We start from the raw sequence: 23,989 nt of genomic DNA, 5'->3' as shown, positions 1-23,989 counted from the left end.
TCTGCAATTGGGAAGCTAAACCTTCCTTTTGCATAGCACAAAACAGATAGCAGCACATGTTCGTAGTGATGTTAGCATGGTTGTTATATGATAAATTTATACCAACATGATTTCAGCAATATCACTTTCATCAATCAGTTGAGAGAAATCTTTAAAGAGCACATATTGTTTGTTAGGTAATGCATGTAATGTATAAAGATGGTGTTATTCGGGAAAACTGTACGTGATACGAAAAATAAATCGCAGATTCGTGTTTTCTTGAAAAAAAATCGATAGAAAAACATGCAACATTTTACAGCAAAAGAATAAATTTCGTGTTGTACCATGTTATTTCACAGTCAGTCACTTTCATTAACCTCCCGCCTCATTTAGCCTAAAAGCCATTATTGTAGAAAGCTCGAATAAGTAAAAAGTTATAGCATTTCACAAATTACAATTTTTCTTTAATACGAAGGCCATCTTTTTTGAACCTTTGGTTGCTCTTATGCGTGACCAGACAAGCATAAGGATGCGGACTCGGTTCAGCACGTTACTAGGAGTTGAGCTACAGGCGAGTAAACATGGCTGCAATCATTGAGTCTCCCGCCAAGAGTGAGTTGCGAAGCGTCATTCGTTTTCTACAAGCAGAACGGAATAGTGCAGCATATTCGCAAAATGACCCGTGTTTATGGTGCACACTGTATGAGTAAGGCTGTTGCGCTGTCATCTGTAATTGTGTTGATCCATGACAACGCCAAACCGCATACTGCTGCCGTAATCAGGCAGCTGCTTGCTCAGTTTCAGTGGGAAATGTTCCAACACCCGGTATACAGCCCAGATATATCGCCTAGTGACTTTAATCTTTTTCGGCTGCTGAAACAACGTCTAGGAGGACAGCACTTTCGCACAAATGGAGAACTTCAAAATGTTGTGAAGACCTATCTCCATACGCTGGTGGCAACCGTTTATGAAGAGGATATTGGAAAGCTCGTTCATCTATATGCCAAATGCTTCAATCTTTATGCTGACTATGTTGAGAAGTTACTATAATTGTGCTTGACTTTTGGTAATAAAATTATTTTGTGATTGAAATTGTTTGTGTTGTGCTCCATCGGAGGTTGAAAAAGAATAGCCCTCGTATTTATAATCTAAATTGCCTTTAGTCAACCCTGTTTGTAGAAATACACTTCGCCATTGCCCATAAGAGTTTTTTCTTTTTAAGTTTAGCCTAATGAAACAATAGTACTCATGATTTGTAATTGCGATCTCCTTATGTAGTTCGCCATATTTGTCTATTCTAATCCACACGTTGAAACAATGCTAATCGACCGAACTCTGGAAATCCTTAACATTGCGATGAAGTATGTCTAACACAAGTATAAAATAACAGGAAGTTAAAACAGACAGGCTGAAATAAATATTTATATATAAGGAGAAAATAGGAAAAAATCAATTGAAATTTCATTTTACTTGTTAATTGTGAATACGAGCACACAAGTAATACTTGTATTGAAGCATTTGAGAAATATTGATCAAATTTGAATACACTTTGAGTGGAAGCTTATATTTGTACTAGTTTATGGTTCTCAAGTGCCTATTAGAGATACTTCTTTATTTTCACTTTCGTTTATTTTGTTTATTTACTTTCTCTCAATAAAGATGCTATTATTCTTACAGTAAGCCAAGCATATAACTTTCTTTAAGTTCTTTGACATGCATTAGATGAGAAAATGTAATTTTCATGCTGGTTGTAGTTACAAATATTCCTAGACTATAGATATAATATCTATTTATAGAAAATCCTTTATTTGATGATGTAAATAGAAGCTTATGTTTATATTTGTCCATGTAAAAGTATTAAAACAAATAAATATATTCAAACAAACCTTCTACTCAGAAGAAGTGTTTATCAATAAATTGTCTTTAGATCCAACATTATATCAACTTCGTAACAATGGAACACAAATAATAATTCTCTAACCAGTGTTGCCACAGTCCTAGCTCTGGAGTGGGCTGAAAAATAGTACCAAATTGAAAGAAAAAGGGCTGAATTAATTATTTTATACCAGTGTAATACATAGCTTTATAACACGAAACTAAAAGAGGCAGAGTTCTAGAATAACCCCCTCCCTCTTCCAAGAGTCCAAATCAAGAAAGTGCTCTTTCTAAAAAAAAAAAAAAAAAAATACTTTTTAAAAGCATCCAAATCGGAGGACCTCGAACAACCGTAGAAGTAGATGACTTTTCTCGCACGTAGAAAGTATAACAGAGGCCGCAAATTCAAAGGGAAAACAGTTATCATCTTCGGTATGTATTGTAAAGAAATGAAACGAGCCTCTATTTCAAAGTGACCAGTAAACCAAAACGGTATTATGGCCATATATGAAAAAATATATATAAAATGAGGAACAAATCAATCATCTCCGAGTTCGTGTGTAATCAATGAGTTATAGTAAAATATTAAAATATAAATTATTGCATTTTATTCTCGCTTATTTCACGACCGAAGGAGGATAATAGAGTGTAAGAAGAATAGAAGGTCAGTAAAATAACATTTAAAAAAATGTAAAACAGTTCCAGAGTCCTAGAACCTTCCCTGAAGAAAATGAAATGAAATTTTTGAGTTTTACGTTCCACGGTTATGCCAGTTAGGCTAAAGGAGACGGTGATGATGAGAGATGAATGAAATGGTGGATTGAAGTGGGAGGAAACGGGAGAACCCCGAGAAAACCCACGCACACGGTGTTTGTCCACCACAAAGTTCACTTGGCGGGAGCAGGATTTGAACACGGGACCCCAAGCACCACAGGTGAACGCTCTACCATTGAGCCACCGCGGCCCTTTTCCCTGAAAGACATCACAACACATTATTAATAATATTAAGTCACAATGGTATCTATTATTTCTAAGTAGTGCAGCACACGCACACATAATACACATACAGAAACAGAAAACATTTAACATTAGACCTTATATGCAGTAAGACAGTATACAAACACAGAACACACACAAAGCAACAGAAACTACATAACATCACATCAAGTCTTACTGGCACTTCTGAAAATGTGACAAGTATTTGTTGAATGGTGCAGAATTGGGTAGAATTGTACCAACTTTTTCACAAAAGAAGCTGAAAATGACAAAAAGGGCTGAATTTGGTACAATTGGACCAAGTGTAGCGACACTGTCTCTAACTCATGAAAAACTTCTTTTACGACCGTGAACAACAAATCAATTGTCAACACAATTGTTAAGATTGTTCTTCATTACTGTTGTCAGATTGGGCTACAAGTAGTGGATTGGGTAGGGTGACCAAATCGTCAACTAGAAAAAACGGAACACCTTTTATTTCTGGATAGGTTGCTCCCCTAAATATACTTTTTAGCCTCTCTCTCTGTTTTTTTTTTCGAATCTCACAAAAAAAGGGCAAATTTACACTTTTTGGTTTTAAAACCTATTGAAAAGGTTGTGGAATTAATTAAATAACAAGTAACTATCAGAAGCTAACAAAATATGAAATATTTGAAAACATTACTAAAAATATATGAGCGCTCAGGATTTATAATTACTCTCAGCATCGGATTCCACTCCTTTTATTTGCATTTTGTTACTTTTAAACATTATTTCACTTACATCTAGGTTTCTTTTTACTTTCACTTTTATAGTTCTATACCTTTGTAACCCTTTTGTAGTGTGTTACATCTTAGTCAAGTCAAATCACGAAAACACTGTACTGTACTGATGACAGCGCCTCAATCTTTCACCACCGCCCGAAACAGAGAGTAAAAACAAGTTATATTTGTTCTCCATAAGACTTTCAGCCCCTTGCAGTGTCGTCTGATGAGTGGGAAGGCCTAGGAGGGAAAACAGTGCAACCACCACATCCAATATTGCAAACGTCGTAATGACGTTGCTCAGTAATTAGACATATTCCAATATAATCACATAGCTTAGAAAATAATAATATAAATTAGGAAATTTTAGCGATTCGAAAGTTTTTTTGTACCTAATGTACGTAAATACGGGACATTTTGGCGTCCCGAGAGAAGTTTTCGGGACACCGGGAATGGTAGTGAAAAAACGGGACAATCACATTTTTACGGGACGGTTGGTGATTTTTAAGTGCCCTCGCTAGCAAAAATTCAAATTGGGCCACACACTACTTTTATTTGTCTGCGGGCTATAACTCTTAAGAATACGCTATTTTCTTATTTTCATATGTGACATCACAAATCATTAGTTTTATATAATTCAATAAAAGTTTTGTTTCTGTAGTATTTTATTCACAATGAAGAATAGTTATACTAGAACTGACATATTCGATCCTAGTTCAATTCTAGTTTTAGTACTTCATAATCTCCAGATCTGACAACACTAGACTTTTGTTGAGTTTGCGCTATTATAGCATCACTAACTGTTGAGTTGAGTTGAGTTTGAGTTTAACGTCCCGTTCAGCAGTGAGGCTATATGAAACGTGGACCTACTGATTAACCTGGAATCCGAATCACATGAGCTGCCGCCGGGAATCGAACCCGGGTCTCCCACGCCAAAGGCGCGTACGCTAACCGCTTAGCCACGGAGGAGCTCCATCACTGACTGTGTTCCTGTCTCAGTTATGCCTAGGCTCATGGTTGTACGGAGCTGTATAGACGTGAACATCGCAAATTTGTGTTACTATAGGTCTATTATCCATATTAAAATAATGAGTAAGTGAAGTTGGAATAAAAACATCCAAAATTCATGGCTCCCAGATAAAGAATTTGACAAATGCATTAAAGAAGGGACTAAAATAAAAAACCCTGTTAAATGTCGTAAAGTGTATTTCAGAGGCCACAAAACTGACTTAAGGTTGGTTTAAAGGGACAAGTTTTGCTGATAGATGGCACTACAGTCTTCGTATCTCTCCCATGTATTTTTTACCTTTCACGAAAATTCACGATATCTCTTACAAATTTCAACCTAGAGACTCCAAATTTTTGGAGAAGGAACTTCATAACCTATCGAAAGCAATAATCCGTTTCGATTTTTTATTTAGAATTTTCTTCGTTGTTGAAATGGCTTGATTGTTGAAATGGATATCCACACCTTTAACAATGGAACTGCTTCAACAATGAAGAAAATTCTCAATAAAAAATCGGCACTGATTGTTCCCTTTAATAGGTTATGAAGCTTCTTCTCTAAAAATTTGAAGTCTGTAGATTGAAATTTGTAAGATAAATCGTGGATTTTCGTGAAAGGTAAAAAATACATGAGAGAGATACAAAGACTGTAGTGACATCTATCGGCAAAACTTGTCCCTTTACACTAACCTTAAGCAAACACATCTCCTAGAAATCACTGTCTGCACAGTTCGTTGCGCATTATAGTTCTATTGCTCCTGACGAAGTATGGAGTTTGTCCTAACACACCACCTTCAACAGTCCGAAACTGCGGTCGTCGTTTGACTGTTGCCAACCCAGACATCTTATGTATTTTCAAGTCCAGATGCCTCCATTCAATCGATAAGAATAAATCGGTTCGTAAAAGTAAGGCTGCAAAACAATTCACTTTTCGAATGGGTTACAAATAGTTCAAATCCGCTACTTCGGAGTACCTCCTCGCTATTTTTTAATCTTCAGATGTGGCAACACTGTTCTTCATGCTTAGTGCTTGCTCACTAAACGAGACGAGACATAATTTTTGTGACAAGAAACAAGACAAGACTGAGGCTTCCTAATATAAATAGGCCTACAATTACTTTTCGAGGCGAGACAACTTGAAATCTTTTCTTGTGAGCAACACTGTTCATACTCTTAAATAAACAATTATTAAATTATTGAAACTCAAAGTGGTACAGTGAAACCGGTCTACATTGATCACCATCGGTTCCATTCAAAAGTGGCCAACTTTCAGTAAATAAGTGTGATTGGTATATTTTTAGAATAGAATGTCTAGTATAACTTGTTTGTGAAATTTTAATAAGCAACAACACGGCAAGTACTTTAAAAAAATGATGTATATAGAGTAATCATAACAGTATACAGTACCAGAAAAGATTACTACAGCATGTTTAATGACATTTTGCTGTCTCTAGAGTAAGAAACTTTCATCTGAACTGATTAAACGATGATAAATATTTTCTGTAGTTACCATCGAAAAATAGCTAATCATTTATTAATAAATTTATTCATGGTGGTTCATTATAGACGTATTTCATTTATTCTTTTTTTTTTTCTTTTGGCACATATACACATTCTAATTTTGAAGTTAACTATCTCTTGTTAATGAGCTGCAAGTGTTTTGAGAAAATCTTAAGGGAATTAATATCTCAAAACCTCCACTGGCTTTCAACACGCCGTTAGATGTCAATGGTCGACAATGCGATGGTTAGCTTTAACGTTGAGAATTTTTGTCGGAATTACTAAAGCTCCCCACTGATGAAAGAAGCCGATATAGCTAATGGTTTTACCAAAACAGACAGGGTAAACAAATACGTACAACCTTTTCTGAATTCCTGTACCTAGTTTTTCTTATTCACATCTTCCTGCACCACATCTTTATCAGGGTCGTGCTCTGGCCATTGACCTCCAAGAACAAATCATGGGAATCCATGCTTTCTTGTCTCCAGTCACAAATACAGAACATCTGCCTCTCGTATGGGAATACGGAAGAGTTAAGAAAAAATAACAAAACGGTATTTTGCGTGGCTAAGATACGCAGGTAAATTTATCATTATCATCATAGGGTAAACATTGCTTCAATGCGGCCAACTTCCAAGATAGACAAGTGGCCAACTTAGAGAGGTGGTCAAGTTGACAGGTTTTACTGTATTATTATTACTATTATTATTGTAAGTTCTGGGACTAATGAGTTTAATTTTTATTTTTTTTAAGTTCGTGTCTGGAATTTTTTCTGACACGTTTTTCAATCTTCAGATTTCTCTTCTACTCCAAATAGTTTTATCTCTTATATTTCAAATCATAAAACATCTTTTTTTTTTTGTTCTTACTGCTCTGTTTCCTTTTACGGAGTTATGAATTATAAGACCGATGTAAACTGATCCGCTAAGAGTAAAGTATTCCTTATGGATGTTTCCATGAGAGATGAGTTATGCCATATCTTAGAGATGTTTAGTTATGAAATATCAAAAAGTCACCTGAATCGTTTTTTAGAAAATCGTCAAAAGAAGAAAACGAAACTAAACCCAAAAGCAAAGTATTACTTGTTTATAATAATAATAATAATAATAATAATAATAATAATAATAATAATAATAATAATAATAATAATAATAATAATAATAATAATAATAATAATAATACTGTGAAGAACGATTTCTGTTGTGTTGCAATAAATCATGTTCCAGTATCAGGTCAAAAGAACTAATCACTCTGTGTTCTTGACAACAATTAAAACTGACAAGTCGCAAATATGGAGATAATAATCCAAAAACCCCATTCTTTGCATGACGAGAGCAGATTAATGGAAAATACGTGAACCTTCTTCCCCGATAGAAAACGCATTTCAATGAATGTAATGACATAAACCCATAAGATATATACAGGATGTCCCATAAAGAACGCGACTTTTAAAAATACCAGCTATTTCTGTTCTAGTAAGTTGGCAGCACTGAACGTTACATGATTTCCATCTATTTGTTCTTGTGGCTACGCATGATCGTCGTCTGTTTTCTTACAGCAACATTATTACTTACACTGGCGATATTTTCCGCAGAACGACTAACACGAGGACGTCCCGACGGTTTCATGTCTACAACAAAACCAATTTTCTCAAATTTAGCAATCAATCTCATCACAGTTGAATTATTCGGTGCATTACATCCACCAAATATTCCATGGAGTTTGTGAACAGTCTCTGCATAACATTCACTACATTTGTTTTCACTATAACAACACGCTCTTCCGTAGTGAAGCACTTCATTCCTACTCGTACAGAGATGGTCATCCTCCCTCATTTTGCTCACATGAGGGCCGCCCTCACCCTCATTTTAGTAGTTGAGGGTGAAGGCGTTGGGGGGTGAGGGCGATAAAGCAATCGAGGGTGAGTGTGAGGGCGTCAATGGAGGGTGAGTGTGAGGGAGGGTGAGGGTAGGGCGTCATGGGAGGGTGAGTCTGAGGGCGTCAATGGAGAGTGAGTGTGAGGGAGGGTGAGGGGAGGGCGTCATTGAGAGCGAGTGTGAGGGCGTCAATGGAGGGTGAGTGTGAGGGAGGGTGAGGGAGGGCGTCATTGGTGGGTGAGTGTGAGGGCGTCAATGGAGGGTGAGTGTGAGAGAGGGTGAGGGGAGGGCGTCATTGGAGGGTGAGTGTGAGGGAGGGTGAGGAGAGGGTCATTGGAGGGTGAGTGTGAGGGAGGGTGAGAGGAGGGCGTCATTGGAGGGTGAGTGTGAGGGAGGGTGAGGGGAGGGCGTCATTGGAGGGTGAGTGTGAGGGCGTCAATGGAGGGTGAGTGTGAGGAAGGGTGAGGGGAAAGCGTCAATGTAGGTGATGTGTGAGGGAGGGTGAGTGTGAGGACGTCAATGGAGGGTGAGTGTGAGAGAGGGTGAGGGAAGGGCGTCAATGGAGGGTGAGGGTGATGGAGGGTGAGGGGCATCAATTGAGGGTGAGGGTGGATTAGGAAAAATGACTATCTCTGTACAGAAAACAGATGACGATCATCAGCTATTTGGGGCTCCGTGACTACTAACCACAAAGAAAACAGATTACAATCGTTTAACGATCAGTGCTGCTAAGTAAATATTCGAACCTCCCATTCGATCTTAAGATACACATTTTAATCAAAGCAACATGATAAAAAGCCGAGTTCGAGATGGATGGTTCATTTTAAACAATTCAACCGTTTTCCCGTTATTCAATTCATACAAGACCACTTCAATTTTTATATATTAGCTTACGTTGAGTTGAGTTGATTTTTTAGTTTAACGTCCCGTTCAGCAGCGAGGCTAGATGAAACGTGAACCTACTTATTAACGAGGAATCCGAACCAAGCGACCTCCCACCGGGAATCGAGTTCGGGTATCCCGCGCGAAAGGCGAGTACGCTAACCACTTAGACATTAGAATACGTGTAAATGTTAACAAAACACAATGAAGTACAACCTACTTGTATTGGGAATAAATTAGTAACCAAGATCTAGGCCTAGCTTTAAGTGCACCAATAAAGAGGTGAATGCGTAATGAAGATACTTCTTAAGACAAGAACCTGAGTTGAAATAGTGATGATATAATAATGTTGTTTATGATAAGAAACTATAACGGTAGTTTTAGTGATAAAATGTATTGATTCACAATGAAACTTTAATACATAACAATGAAATGTACGCTCAAGATATCAAGTAAATTCAGTAATAACATAGTTATGACAAAATTATAAGATAATATAAGTGCAATTGTGTTAATGACAAGCAAAGCTGAGAAAATTAGTCATCATTCTTCTAGAGGTATTTTCTTTCCTTATGCAATTCTATATCCTTATGCAAGTTTCTTCTATAATAATTTGTGATGTTTCGACGACATTTTATTATATGATACCAAAGTAACTGAAGATATGTAGTTACAACACTGGAAATTGTTTGTTTTAATAGGTGTTATGTTGTGTTATTACGATATCCCAAGTATTCATTCATTAGTACTATCAGAAAGAAAAATGAGAATCACACTTCTACGTGTGGGGGAAATATATATATATATATATATATATATATATATATATATATATATATATATATATATATATATATAAGAGCAGAGAATAGTAATTCCTCAAGGGCAAATCCATAAACGAAATGCAAATCTACTTAAGTATGAGCATATATAGTGTATAATGTGCTCTGTTGTAATTGAAACTTTAAATAACAATAATAAACCTCACTTTCTCATGAACAGCAAACAAATTATCTCGTACGGACATGTTTAAAAGACATAAAAATTCGCTCTACTTGAAGTATTGTTTAACTATTAAGAGCAGGTATGTTATGAAAACACACACAACAATACTAATGCAGATTCTATCTGTCACTTAACAGTATTTTCTTATGTATAAACAAATACAGTGGAGTCACGATAATCCGAACAGCTCCAGGAGGAAAGTTTTATTTTATTTTTTGTGGAGAACATATGCAGTTTTTAGGAAATTAATAACTAAAAGAATGAAAATCCGTGCATGTTTTCGTAGAAAACAAAGTAAACTTTTGTTAAATACAGTTTGTTTCTTTAAGGTTGGTGTAAAGGGACAAGTTTTGCCAACAGATGTCACTACAGTCTTCTCTCATGCATTTTTTTACCTTTCACGAAAATTTATAATTTCTTTTACAAATTTCAACCTAGATACTTGAAATTTTTGGGGAAGGAACTTGATAACCTATCGAAGGCAACAATTTGTGCTGATTTCTTATTTTGATTTTTTTCGTTGTTGAAAGAGTTATATTGGTAAAGGTTATATTTATATTGGATATCCCTTTCAACAAACAAGCAATTTCAACAATGAAGAAAATTTAACATAAAAAATCGGCATGGATTGTTGTATTCGATAGGTTATGAAGTTCCTTCTCTAAAAATTTGAAATCTCTAGCTTGAAATTTGTAACAGAAATCGTGAATTTTCGAGAAAGGCAAAAAACACATGAGATACGAAGACTGTAGTGACATCTATCGGCAAAACTTGTCCCTTTAAACTAACCTTAATGCCTGTATTTAGGCCTTAAGCCACATTACGACAATTACACAAAGTTTGAAATAGAATACAATACGTACTGTACAATATTGAAATTTATAGGTTTAGTATGAGTGTAATATAGTAGAATAAATGCAACATAAAACTGAAGTGCTAGTATTGTATTAATATGTACCATAGTACCATAGTCGCGTACTAATATTACTTGCTACAAGACATAAATTCAGTTATTGTCTTTTGTCGCAGTGAATAGAGTTTATTCGAAAAATAAAGGCATCAAGTTTTGCCAACATTTTTTACATTTTTCCAGTACAGTACGTAAACTATAGGCTAGTAAGATAATGTGTTTTGGAATACTAGACACTATGTATTACAACACAATATACTCGTTCACCCGCTTCAAACCGCGATTTTATTGTTATTCCAACTAATCCGAGCAATCACGTAATCCGAATAGGATTCGGTTCCAATTAGTTCGGATTAGCGGGACTTCACTGTACTCTGTTCCTAATGTATGAAAAGAATGTCAATTACCGAATAACATACATTATTACTGGCACAAAAAATTCTTTTGCTGAACTTTCTCGTAAACTACTCATAAGAATGTATCCTCAAGCATCTCATTTTCTTTTCGCTGGATGTGATTTATTCTTCGATGTATCACAATATCGATTTTTCGATCTTGATCACATCCTTGAACAACATTTTAATTAAACATAATTAAAGTTTAAAGGTTAACGATGTTTAGGGCTACATTTCATTAACAATGTTATGTACTGTCATTTTGCTAGCATCGTGTTAAAGAGGTTGATGATGGCATGCTTCACTATCAGTGTCATATTAATTTAGTAGGAATGCTTTATGAAGAACGAAGTAGCAAGAAGTGTAATCAAAGTGGAATACTGCAGTGAGCGCTTAATGTTTGTAAAACTACATGCAAAACCAGTGGATATTGTGATAATATAAGTGTATATGCCATCAACAGGCCATGATGATAATGAAGTAGAAGTAATGTATAATCAGATTAATGACATATCGCATCAGGAAGTAAAGGGTAAGGTCAATGCCGTACAGCGTAGTAGGAGAAGGAGCTGAGAATAAGGTAGTGGGACCGTTTGGACTAGGTAGAAGAAACGAACGAGATCAAATGCTTATCGGTTTCTGTAGGCAACATGATCTGATGGTCACGAACATGTTGTTTAAGAAAAGAAAAACCAGCTGTACACGTGGAAAAGTCCGGGAGATACGAAACGCTAACAAATCGATTACATTCTTGTGAAGCAACATTTCAGGAATAGTGTACGAGACGCAAAGACATTGCCAGGAGTGGACATTGATTCGGATCACAATCTACTGGTGGCGGAAATGCAAACCTGGTTAAAATCGATCAAGAAAAATGGGAGGAGAAATCGAAAATGGAACTTAGAGCGACTAAGAAATATCGACGATGATGTGAAAGAAGAGATTGAAGAAAAATTATGTGCAATGGGAGATATGGTTGACAATATAGAGAATAGTTGGGGAAAAGTTAAACAGATTCTTCTTGACACACTCCACAATAACATTGGCAGGATGAAAAGAGCACCGAGAAAACCATGGATAACTGAAGCAATGCTTAAGAAGATGGAAGAATGCAGAAGGGCGAAAAACACGGACATCAAGGAATACAGAAGGCTGAATAATGAATTGAGAAGAGAGACAGACAAAGCAAAAGAAAAGTACATGGAACAGATATGTGAAAAAATAATAAAACTTCAACGACGTGGCAGATATGATCTGATGTACCAGGAAGCACAAGAATTAGGAGGGAAATCTAACAAAAGTAGACGAACGTTCGGCATCGAAGACCAAGAAGGTAATGTAACCACTGACCATCAAAGAATCCTTAGAATATGGGAGGAATACATAAAAGATCTGTATGATCAGAAAAAACACCCCAAAGATATTGCGATCGAAGAAGAGGAAGAGGTGGATGATGATGAAAAAGGGCCCAGTATATTGAAAAGTGAAGTAGTACAAGCAATCAAAGACATGCGAAGGAGAAAAGCCACTAGAGAGACGATATACCAGTGAATTTACTCAAGGGATTAGGAAACAACACAATGAAAGTACTGACTTCACTTATTAACAAGATCTACCTGAGTGGAGAATGGCCAAAGGATTTTCTTGATGTTGCAATGATTGCATTGCCCAGGAAAAAGCAAGCAAAGAAGTGCAGCGATCACAGAACCATTAGCCTGATTTCCCATACTGGAAAGATCATTGCACGCATACTGAATAGGCGGCTGGAAAGTAAGATAGATGAGAGGTTAGAAGAAGATCAATTTGGATTCTGGAAAGGAAAATGCACCAGAGATGCTATTGGATTGATGAGAATTATATCAGAAAGAATTCTTGATGGAAAGGAAGAGTTGTGTTTGTCCTTCATCGACTGGCGAAAAGCTTTCAACCGAGTCAATTGGACGAAACTTCTGAAAATACTTCAAGAAATCGGAGTCAACTAGAGATCGACGACTGATTCAAAACCTGTACACAGGACAACGAGTGAAGCCGCGCTTGAATGAAGGAGAAACCAATAGTGTGGAGATTGGAACAGGAGTCAGACAACGATGTAGTTTGTCGCCCCAATTATTCAATATTTACAGTGAATGTTCAATGAAGGAAGCATTAATGGGAATTGGAGATTTCAAGATTGGAGGGCAGATCATTAACAAGATCAGGTATGCAGATTATACGGTTATAATAGCTAAAACCGAAGGAGAAATACAGAAGGTGATTGACAAAATAGTTGATACTGGAAAACTGTATAGAATGGAAATTAACATCGAAAAGTCGAAAGTCATGATAATATCCTGTGGAAACACGCCCTTACGGATCAGAGTAGAACAAAGAGAAGTTGAAGAGGTCGATAATTTCAAGTATCTGGGAAGTATTTTGACGAGAGACGCTTACTGCACCAAAGAGATCAGATCAAGAATTGCCATAGCTAAAGAGGTATTCAACAAGAAAAGATCACTCTTAACTAGCAAGCGCAATATCGAACTTAAGAAAAAGTTGGCCAAGTGCTATATATGGAGCATTGGAGTGTATGGTTCACAGATTAAGACATTACGGAAGTTAGAGAAGAATTATTTGGAGAGCTTCGAAATGTGGTGTTTGGAAGAAGATGGAGAAGAACAAATGGACAAAGAGATTAACAAACGAAGATGCTTTAAAACGGATAGAAGAAAAGAGGACGCTTCTAGCCACATTCCTTCGTAGAAAGACCAATTGGATTTGACACATCTTGCGAAGAAATATTTGGAGAGCTTCGAAATGTGGTGTTTGGAAGAAGATGGAGAAGAACAAATGGACAGAGAGATTAACAAATGAAGATGCTTTAAAACGGATAGAAGAAAAGAGGACGCTTCTAGCCACATTCCTTCGTAAAAAGACCAATTGGATTTGACACATCTTGCGAAGAAATATTTGGAGAGCTTCGAAATGTGGTGTTGGAAGAAGATGGAGAAGAACAAATGGACAGAGAGATTAACAAACGAAGATGCTTTAAAACGGATAGAAGAAAAAAGGACACTTCTAGCCACCATCCTTCGTAGAAAGACCAATTGGATTTGACACACCGCCATAGAAGGAAAGGATGGAAGGGAAGCAAGGAATAGGAAGAAGAAAAACACAGCTGATCGATGATTTGAAAGATATGAGAAAATATTGGGAGTTAAAAGAGGAAGCTGAAGATCGGCGAAAGTGGAAGAAGCATTTCCAGGCCAAAATCTAAAATTAAAAAAAAAATCCTCATCAGTCTCAGGACCTGCCGAATGGCAGAATACTTAATAATAATAATAATAATAATAATAATAATGCTTTCAAAGTTTTAACTGGAAGTCCAATCGGAAAATGACCTTTAGGAAGACCTAGGCGCAGATTGGAGATCAATATTAAGATGAATCTAGCAGAAATAGGAATACAAAGTAGAAACTGGATCCAGTTGGTTAAGGATAGAAGTCAATGGAGAGCTTTGGGGAGCTCAGTATTGAATCTCCAGGTTCCGTAGGCCATAGAGTTAATTAATTTTGTTTACCTAGAATATCCTTAATTTTACAGTTCAGGCTCTATTAAAAGTTACTTTCTTGTGTAAATTTTACTCTTTTCTAAACACTGCTTTTATTTGCTAAGATTCATATGTATCGCTTTTATCTAAAATGTATCGATGTACCCTATTTAACTAACTAACTAACTAACTCGGAACCCGGAGATTCAATCACGCGTTCACAAAAGCTCTCCACTGACTTCTATCCTTAGCCAACTGGATCCAGTTTCTACTTTGTATTCCTATCTTTGCGAGATCCATCTTAATATTGTCCTCCCATCTGCGCCTAGGTCTTCCTAATGGTCGTTTTCCGATGGGTTTTCCAGTCAAGACTATGAAAGCGTTTCTACTTTCTTCCATTCTAGCTACATAACCTGCCCACCTAAACCTCCTAGACTTGACGACCCTAACAATGTTGGGTAAACCGTATAAATTATGTAGTTCCTCGTTATGAAGTTTCCGCCATTCCCATTCCCGTTCCTCTTGGGTCCGAATATTCTTCTCAGGATCTTGTTCTCAAATACTTTCAGTCTATGTTTTTCCCTCAGAGTAAGCGACCATGTTTCGCAACCATACAGAACAACAGGCATGATTATCGTTTTGTATATTTTAAGCTTCAAATTTCTCGACAGAATTCGCGACGACAAGAGATTTTGAACCGAATAGTAACACGAATTCCATGCTTTTAGTCGACATTTAATTTCTTCGTGAATATGATATTCGTCTGTTAATATTGATCCTAGATATTTGAAACTATCCACTTTATCAAAAGTATTATTTAATATTTTAACGCATCCATAATTTGCCGTATTACGGTCCCAACTCACTTCCATGTATTTAGTTTTCTCTGCATTTACTTCTAAACCCATGTCTCTGCAAGCGTTTAATAAGATCTTTGCATTTCTTTCTATTGTTCTTCCATCATACCCTATTAAATTTACATCATCAGCATATGCCATAACCTGGTGAATACCGTTCAACTCTAGGCCCTGGTTGATATCTTTGATTTTCCTTATAGCGTATTCTAGAACGAAGTTAAATAATAATGGCGACAACGCATCTCCTTGTTTCAGGCCATTTTCGACGTGAAAGCTCGTGAACAAAAATTGTCCTACCCGTACTTTACTTTGGGACTTATTTAAACATATCTTAGTTAATCTAATTAGCTTTCTCGGTATTCCAAGTTCTGTAAGAACGATGTATTATGTTACTGTCCCAACCGAGTCGTAAGCCTTTCTAAAATCAATAAATAGTTGATGTACCGGGGTATTGTATTCCCACTTTTTTTCGAGTATTTGCCGAATGGTAAATATTTGATTGATAGTTGATCGATTTCGTCTAAATCCGCACTGATAATCTCCAATAATTTCATCTGCGTAGGGGGTCAATCTTGCTAATAGAATATTTGAAAGGATTTTGTAGGATGTTGACAAAAGAGAAATGCCTCGATACCATCAGTTTTGTCGCCTTTCTTATGAATTGGAACAATGATTGATTCTTTCCACTCTTGTGGCAATTCTTCCTTGTTCCAGATAAGGAGAATGAGTTTGTGTATCTTGTTCCACAACTTTTCGAACCCAGCTAAAATTAACTCGCCGGGAATTTCATCTACACCCGGAGATTTGTGTTTCTTTAATTTCTTTATAGCGGTTCCTACTTCTATTCGGTTGAGTTCTGGAATATACGGTTCTGCGCTGTGTATCTCTTTTTCTCCACGCGCATTACTTTTTGGCTGCGTGTTCAGCAAATCGTCAAAGAAACATTTCCATCTATTTAAGACGCTATCCATTTCAGTGAGAACTGTACCGTCAGCTCTCTTTAATATATAAGCACGAGGTTGATAGCCTTTCTTAAATTCGCTGATCCCCTTATGCATGTCTCGAATGTTTTTATTTTTACTATTTTCTTCAAGTTCCTTAATTTTAGCTTTCAAAAAATCGCGTTTCTTTGTTCTAAAAGTTTTGGAAGTTTCCTGCCTGATATCTGCGAAATTTTGTGTAGTTATTTCATTCGGATTTTGTAGCCAGCGTAATTTTGCCTGTTTTCTCTTCTCTGCTAGTTTAATGCATTCCTGGTCGAACCATGGTTTGTTCCTACGTATTTCCGCATGTGCCAATTTATCTATTGCTGACGGTACAATATGCTATCTCTAATTTCAATCCAAGTTTCACCCTAGTGCACTCCGAATCTTCTAAAACCGAGAATCTATTCGAAACTTCAATCTGGTATTCCTCTCTTACCTGGCTCTCTTCTAATTTCTTTAAATTAAATCTCTCCGTTCTCGGACATAGAATATTACCTTTATTCAACGATAATCTCTCTCATATTATCGCTACTACCAGGTAGTGATCAGTGCCACAATCAGCCCCTCTAAACGACCGGACATCAGTTATGGTAGAATGCCTTCTTCTATCTACTAAAACGTGATCAATTTGATTATGTTTTTCCGTCTGGTGATGTCCAAGAGTATTTATGAACATCTCGATGTGGGAATTTTGTACTCTTCACGATTAGGTTTTTGGATGTTGCAAAGTTCACGAGTCTAACACCGTTGTCATTACTTTCCTTATGCAGACTTCCGTTTCCTATAATCGGTTTGAAAATATCCTCTCGTCCTACCTTCGCATTGAAATCCCCTATTAGAATTTTCATATGGTATTGCGGGAGTTGATCGAATATCCGTTCCACTTCTTCGTAAAAACTGTCTTTTATATCGTCATCCTTATCTTCAGTTGGGCATGTACATTTAAAACAATAATATCACACCACCGTCCCTTAAGAGTAATAAAAGAAAGTCTGTCAGTAACAAATTCAAGCCGTTTAATTGCTGGTAATATTCGTTTGTGAACGAAAAACCCTGTTCCTAACTGGTGATTTTTACTTCCTTCCCCGTAAAAGAACGTAAAATTTCCGGAATTCCATTTCCTTCCCACCTAACTTCCTGAACTCTTACTAGGTCCATCCTGTATTTCTGGAACTCACTCGTTACGGATTTTAACGCTCCTGCCCTATAAAGACTTCTAATATTCCATGTTCCAAATCACATGTCCATTTTCTTTTGCTGAGGTCGTGCCAAGTTATCAGTCCTTGTCCGAGGCTTTTGTGAATGTTTCTGAACAAGTACCTTTTTTTTTTTACAGGATGAGGGTGTTAGCCTTACCCAAATCCCCAAGCTGGAGGACCACTCCTAGTCGTCTGTCCGCGACTGCTTTTAGTATATTCGCAGCTAACCTCTATATCTAGAGGTCTCCTCGAACCGCAACCTGAGGACGCGCCATGCCGTGGTGACAGGAACCCACGTTACACGGATACCCTATTTAATCCCATCTAAAATGTTAATATCGCACTTTCCGAAATGACTCTGTATTGTGGGATCCCGTTATTAAATGATTTTATTACAAACATCAATGAAACTAAGTATTAATTTAATTCTTGATTTGAAGTATTAAACTGTTACACAATTTTCTTTAAAAATTACAGACAAAATATATGTAAATTAAAAGATACTATAGAGTGTCCCAAAAGAAATTTAACCCAAACTTTGATCGCGTATATTTTTTGAAGTAAGAATGCTAGAGACAAGATTTTTGTGACAGAAGTCCACGGAAATATTTTAAGAATAAAACCAATGAGACAAATCGTAACATTGAATTTTAGTAATTGTTTCAATGACCACAATGTAATGTTTTTTTTTAAAATGGAAATTGCTTAATTCAATAGCGAGGAATATATATAAAAGAATTAATAGCCGTAATTCTTAATGTAAATGTTTAGTACGTATCAATGTTTATCGATTGGGACACAAACTGCATGTTGGTTTGCAGCGTTGACAGTTGTAAAGGCTATTTTTTACGTATTCGAGAAAACTAAAGTAAAATAGCGCATTCTCGCAACAATATTAACGGGTTTTCCGATTATGAAATTGAAAATCTTTCTTCGCTAATTTTGACATTTCTTATGAGTATACACTGCATATACTGAACATTTAACAGGTTTGTTCCTTTAAAAGTTTCAACTTTTGATTCGTTTCGAAAGTTTGACTAAGTCCGAATCAGGCCCGTATCCAGGGGAGTCTAGGGGGGACCGGGTCCCCCCTAAATTTTTACTGGCCCCCTCTAAAATTTTCACGGTAAGTTTGCAAATGAACTATAATATGGGATGAACTAATATTTTTTGGATCGGGCCCCCTAAGTTCCATCGGGCCCCCTCTACATTTTCGGGCTGAGTACGGGCCTGGTCCGAACCCAAAATTTGATAGCTGTAGCTCGAGAACGAAATATTAGTTCGATCCAGAGTTATATCAATTAGTTCCAGAGCGGCTGACTAACATATCGAGCCCTTGCAAGAAGAAATGAAAGTACGCTCGAATTGTGGCGCTCCAATCGGTTAATTTTTGGGCCATTTTTAGTGGCAGTTCAAACGCAATTCCTGTAGCTTTCTTAATCCCACGGGAAGACAATCAATACGTACTCATGGAACGACAAATATTTTAAGGCACCATTTTTATTCTATGAACCAATAATACATACAAAACTTTATATTTCCAAATGAAACTATATTCATTAATATGTAATTTTAAAAAAGTGGGGGGAAACTGCCCCCCTTTGCCCCCTAATCGCCGCACATGCCTGTTAAACACAGTACTTCTATTTCATTATCGTTGATCGCTAAATATTCTATGTGATTTTTTTTTTCAGGCTGCTCCCAATATTTGTTGAATAAATAAATGATGATCATAACATAGGTGTTTCAAACTACTGACAATGTTTCCGACATCTGCTAATACTCTGTAACCAATAACGAAACAACACTTTATTACATATTGGCACAGATGCAGCATGTGCGAATGTCATTGTAAAAAAATATTGACGAAAGAAAATTCTGCAGTCTCTGTAATTATAAGACAATTATCTTCTTTATGTGAAAAATAAGAAATGGAATTGCGGAAAAATGAGGTTTAGCATAGTAACAAGTGTACATAATGCCTATTGATTCAGCAAAGTGAATATTGATTCAGAACTTTTCATGTATTTCAATATCTCTACTAATATTTATGATTAACGGACTGGATCAGATGCATTGCATATATTCTTCACATATTTGTCTTACAGAAATTTAGCTGTCAATAATTCAAAATCATTTGTGAATATGAAATTTCTTATAGCTTTAGTGCTGTTAGTGCTGAGTGGAAAATCGCAGAAAACTCCTCCAAACAATAATACAAAGCCAATTGTACATCTATTTGAATGGAGATGGCAGGACATTGCGGAAGAATGCGAAAGATTTCTGGCACCCTATGATTTTGGAGGTGTGCAGGTAGGACTAAAAAAAAAGTTGCCTCTGTAAAGTTAACTCCCAAAAGTTATTTTAGTGATTTTTTTTTTCAGTAAAGAAAAATTTACATATAGATACACGTTTGCAATAAATAATAATAACAATCAATAAGTTATTTGTGGATCTAAAATTGCAGAAACTACTACAATATTTATATACTATGAACGGTAACCAAGAAAGTTCTGTCCCTTTTGTGGAGGTCTGTGTTGAATTGGCCCTCACACCATGAGTTGAATGCGAATGGAGAAAAGGCGAAGATCAGTTGTTGGTGTGGGTATATTCAACATACTTGCTGGCTGTGGCAATTCAGTTACACCGTGAACTTGCGTAAGGGCAGAGTGAACATGGGACCTCCACAGAGCGTCTAAAAGGGCATACATGCTGTACGAGTTCATTCTGGAGTCAAACGCAGCTGCAGCGGGGAAGAAGATATGTCTGGCCTTTAATGAGGTGTCGTAACTACGCGGACACTGCAGCGGTGGTTTAACAAGTTTAAGAACGATGACGAAACACTCGAAAACGCACCGTGTGCCGTAAGAACAACACACACACACACACACACACACACATATATATATATATATATATATATATATATATATATATATATATACAAAATGAAGATCTTCAGACAGCAATTGAGGCGAACAGTGGCCAGACATGTAAGAAACTGGAACTACAATTCAGGGTGAGTATAGAAACCATTCGGCAGCACCTCCGTCAACTTGAGAAGTACCACAAGTTGGGTTGATTGGGTTCCACATGATTTGACTTTGGGTTAGAAGGAAACGCGAGCAGATATCTGTATTTCTTTGTTGTCTGTTCTGAGGAAGGAGCTATTTCTGGACAAGGTGTTGACGTGTGATGAGAAATGGGTTCTGTATGCAACTCCACGACGCCTTCATTATTGGTTGGCATTTCATGAACCGGTTCCAAAACAGCCGAAACCAGCACTGTACCAGAAGAAGGTCCTCCTACGTGTTTGGTGGACTGCTCGCGGAATCGTCCATTGGGAACTGCTACCATCTGATCAGAGCATTAATGTAGTTGTATGCTGTCAGCAGTTGAGCCATGTTCAAGAAAAACTCAAAACACTTGGAGCAACACTTCTGAATCGCAAAGGGGTCCTCCTGTTACAGGACGACGCTAAGCCCCACGTGGCTAGGATGACCCGGGACACCATTCTACTCCTTGGATGGGAAACACTATTTCATCCACTATACTCTTCGGACACTGCATCGTCCGATTATCACCTGTTCCATTTCTTGGACAATCACCTTAAAGGACACCAGTTCAAATCCTTAGTAGAGGAGCAATATGAACTTGATACCTTCTTCGCTTCACGGCCCACCAAACTTCACCGCGATGGAACCTAGGACCTTCCAGAACGTTGGCAGAAAGTCGTCGATGCTGATAGGGACTATTTTTTATCTTCCATGTACGTCGTAGATGACATATCGATTTTCGAAGGTGGTGGGTGAAAAAACAATATAATTTTTTTTGATTACCTTTATATGTTAGAAGTTAGCCCTTTCCCCCGGTCTACTGGCTAGCGCAGTGTATCAGGTTGGATTCTGGCGGAAACCTTTAACACGTAATGACGGTTTGGATTCCTTAAAGTACAGGAACACGTTTCATTTAACCTCGGTGCTGGAAAGGGACTCTTATTTGAAACTAACCAACGAAACCTTCGTCACAAGTTGTTCTAAAATACGAAGAGACTACGTAGTTCTTTGATACTAAAGACCAGTAATACTTACTTCATCGGACGACATGCCCCAGCCGGTTGACATCCCTCTGCACTGCATTCAGGAACTGGATGATTGCTCCTTAATCCAATCTGGACGAATTTGGGATAGTGAAGGCCATGGTAATGCAGAGCAAACTAAGTACATGGAAGTGCGTCGGGATCGTAATACAGCAAATTATGGATGCGTTAAAATATTAAATAATACTTTTGATAAAGTGGATAGTTTCAAATATCTAGGATCAATATTAGCAGAGGAAAATCATATTCACGAAGAAATTAAATGTCGATTAAAAGCAGGGAATTCGTGTTACTATTCGGTTCAAAATCTCTTGTCGTCGCGAATTCTGTCGAAAAATTTGAAACTTAAAATATACAAAACGATAATCATGCCTCTTGTTCTGTATGGTTGCGAAACATTGTCGCTTAGTCTGAGGGAAGAACATAGACTGAAAGTATTTGAGAACTAGATCCTGAGATGAATATTCGGATCCAAGTGGAACGGGAATGGGGAATGACGGAAACTTCATAACGAGGAACTACATAATTTATACGGTTTACCCAACATTGTTAGGGTCGTCAAGTCTAGGAGGCTTAGGTGGGCGGGTCATGTAGCTAGAGTGGAAGAAAGTAGAAACGCTTTCAAAGTGTTGACTGGAAGACCAATCGGAAAACGACCATTAGGAAGACCTAGGCGCAGATGGGAGGACAATATTAAGATGGATCTCGCAGAGATTGGAATACAAAATAGAAACTGGATGCAGTTAGCTAAGGATAGAAGTCAGTGGAGAGCTTTTGTGAACGCGGCATTGAACCTCCGGGTTCCATAGGCCATAGAGTTAGTTAGTTAGTTAGAATGCCATGTTTCAAATCTTATTCCTGCAAAGAGAGGAAACATTTCAGAATGATCACTACATTAAACGCTACAAGCATACAGATCATTAGAATGCAATCCTATATCTTCCACCTTTCCTACTAACGGTACCGAATGGGTTTTATTTGTTCACTCCTTATACAAAATTTTATAACGTCAAAATACACAGAAGAATAATCTTAATACGTAGAACATGTTTAATGCTTTATTTCTTTGTCTTATTTGATATAATGGCCCTTTCTTTGTCACTTCCTCTTACATACTTTGAATTAAAACTATATTGAATCGTTTGGTCTAATTTTTGTTTTGCCAAACCAATTATCACATTTAATTATGACAGATACAGTAACTGGTAAGATTTCAATCTGCTATTTTAGGCGTAATAAGAAATTTGTTTCACCTGAAATAGTGAATAATAAAAGAATACATAAATGGACAGAAATTATACTGAAAGTGAGTTCGTCGCTTAGCAGTTCTGGCCCTTGTTCCTCGTGATGGTATGTTTAAAGGATGTACACTTTTATGTGCAAAAACTATTTTCTGTTTTAAGCTGGCTTTAGAAAAAACATTTGACCTGTATGTATCTACGTTTGCGGTATATCAAGAACCATTTGAGCATATTTTGCTGTGGTTTTCACTAGTATAATAGGCTATTTCCAATGAAGGTTTTTACGTGCAAAATATTTTTAAAATTTTGATAATTAATTAATTATTACTTGTAATTAGTTGTTTGTTTTAAAGACAGAGTGAACTTGTTCCACTTAAATTCATAATTGATTTACTTGAATAATAATTCAAAGATAAATGATTGATTAGTCAATAATTATTACTGCATTAGAATTATTGTTTATAGTAGTATTGTCCACTTGTATAATTATTTCTAATTATTGATTCAATGATTGGTTTATTTGAATAGTAAAAATTCCAATAGTTGTACAATTATTGTAAGAATATTTTTCTTCTTTTCAAACTCTTTTTCTTTACGGAATTCTTACTTCAACAATGTCTGGTTTACGTAAATAATTTATTAAAGGAATTATTGTTTTATTTAAACTATAACTCAAAGAATTATTGACCCATTTTAATAATAATTGGATGCATTGTTGTTTATTTCTATACTAATTCAAATATTTGCTGTATTATATTAAAATTATTCTAATAATTAATTATTTGATAAAGGAATGAATAGTTTGAACCAAGGATACGTATTATAGAATAGAGAATCTGCGTATACAAGAAAATCGTGAACCCACCCATACTTCACAGTTTCGCCACACCCACTCTATCCGCCAGGCAAACTAA

At 36.6% G+C, this 23,989-nt stretch overlaps 1 protein-coding gene across 1 annotated transcript in view; it reads left to right on the top strand.

Moving 5' to 3' along the window:
* The first annotated feature begins 19,880 nt into the window (after positions 1–19,880).
* Positions 19,881–23,989, top strand: part of LOC145671755 (alpha-amylase A-like) — a 56,712-nt gene continuing 52,603 nt past the window's right edge. Inside the window, exon 1 of the mRNA XM_081740961.1 lies at positions 19,881–20,048. Within this exon, the coding sequence (XP_081597087.1) occupies positions 19,881–20,048 (168 nt within the window). The remainder of the gene's footprint in view (positions 20,049–23,989) is intronic.

Source organism: Thermobia domestica, chromosome 15, assembly GCF_964235325.1.
Source record: "Thermobia domestica chromosome 15, izTheDome1.hap1.1, whole genome shotgun sequence".
Taxonomy (NCBI): Eukaryota; Metazoa; Arthropoda; class Insecta; order Zygentoma; family Lepismatidae; genus Thermobia; species Thermobia domestica.
Note: the sequence above shows the minus strand (reverse complement) of the source record. Positions and strands in the feature narration are given on the sequence as shown.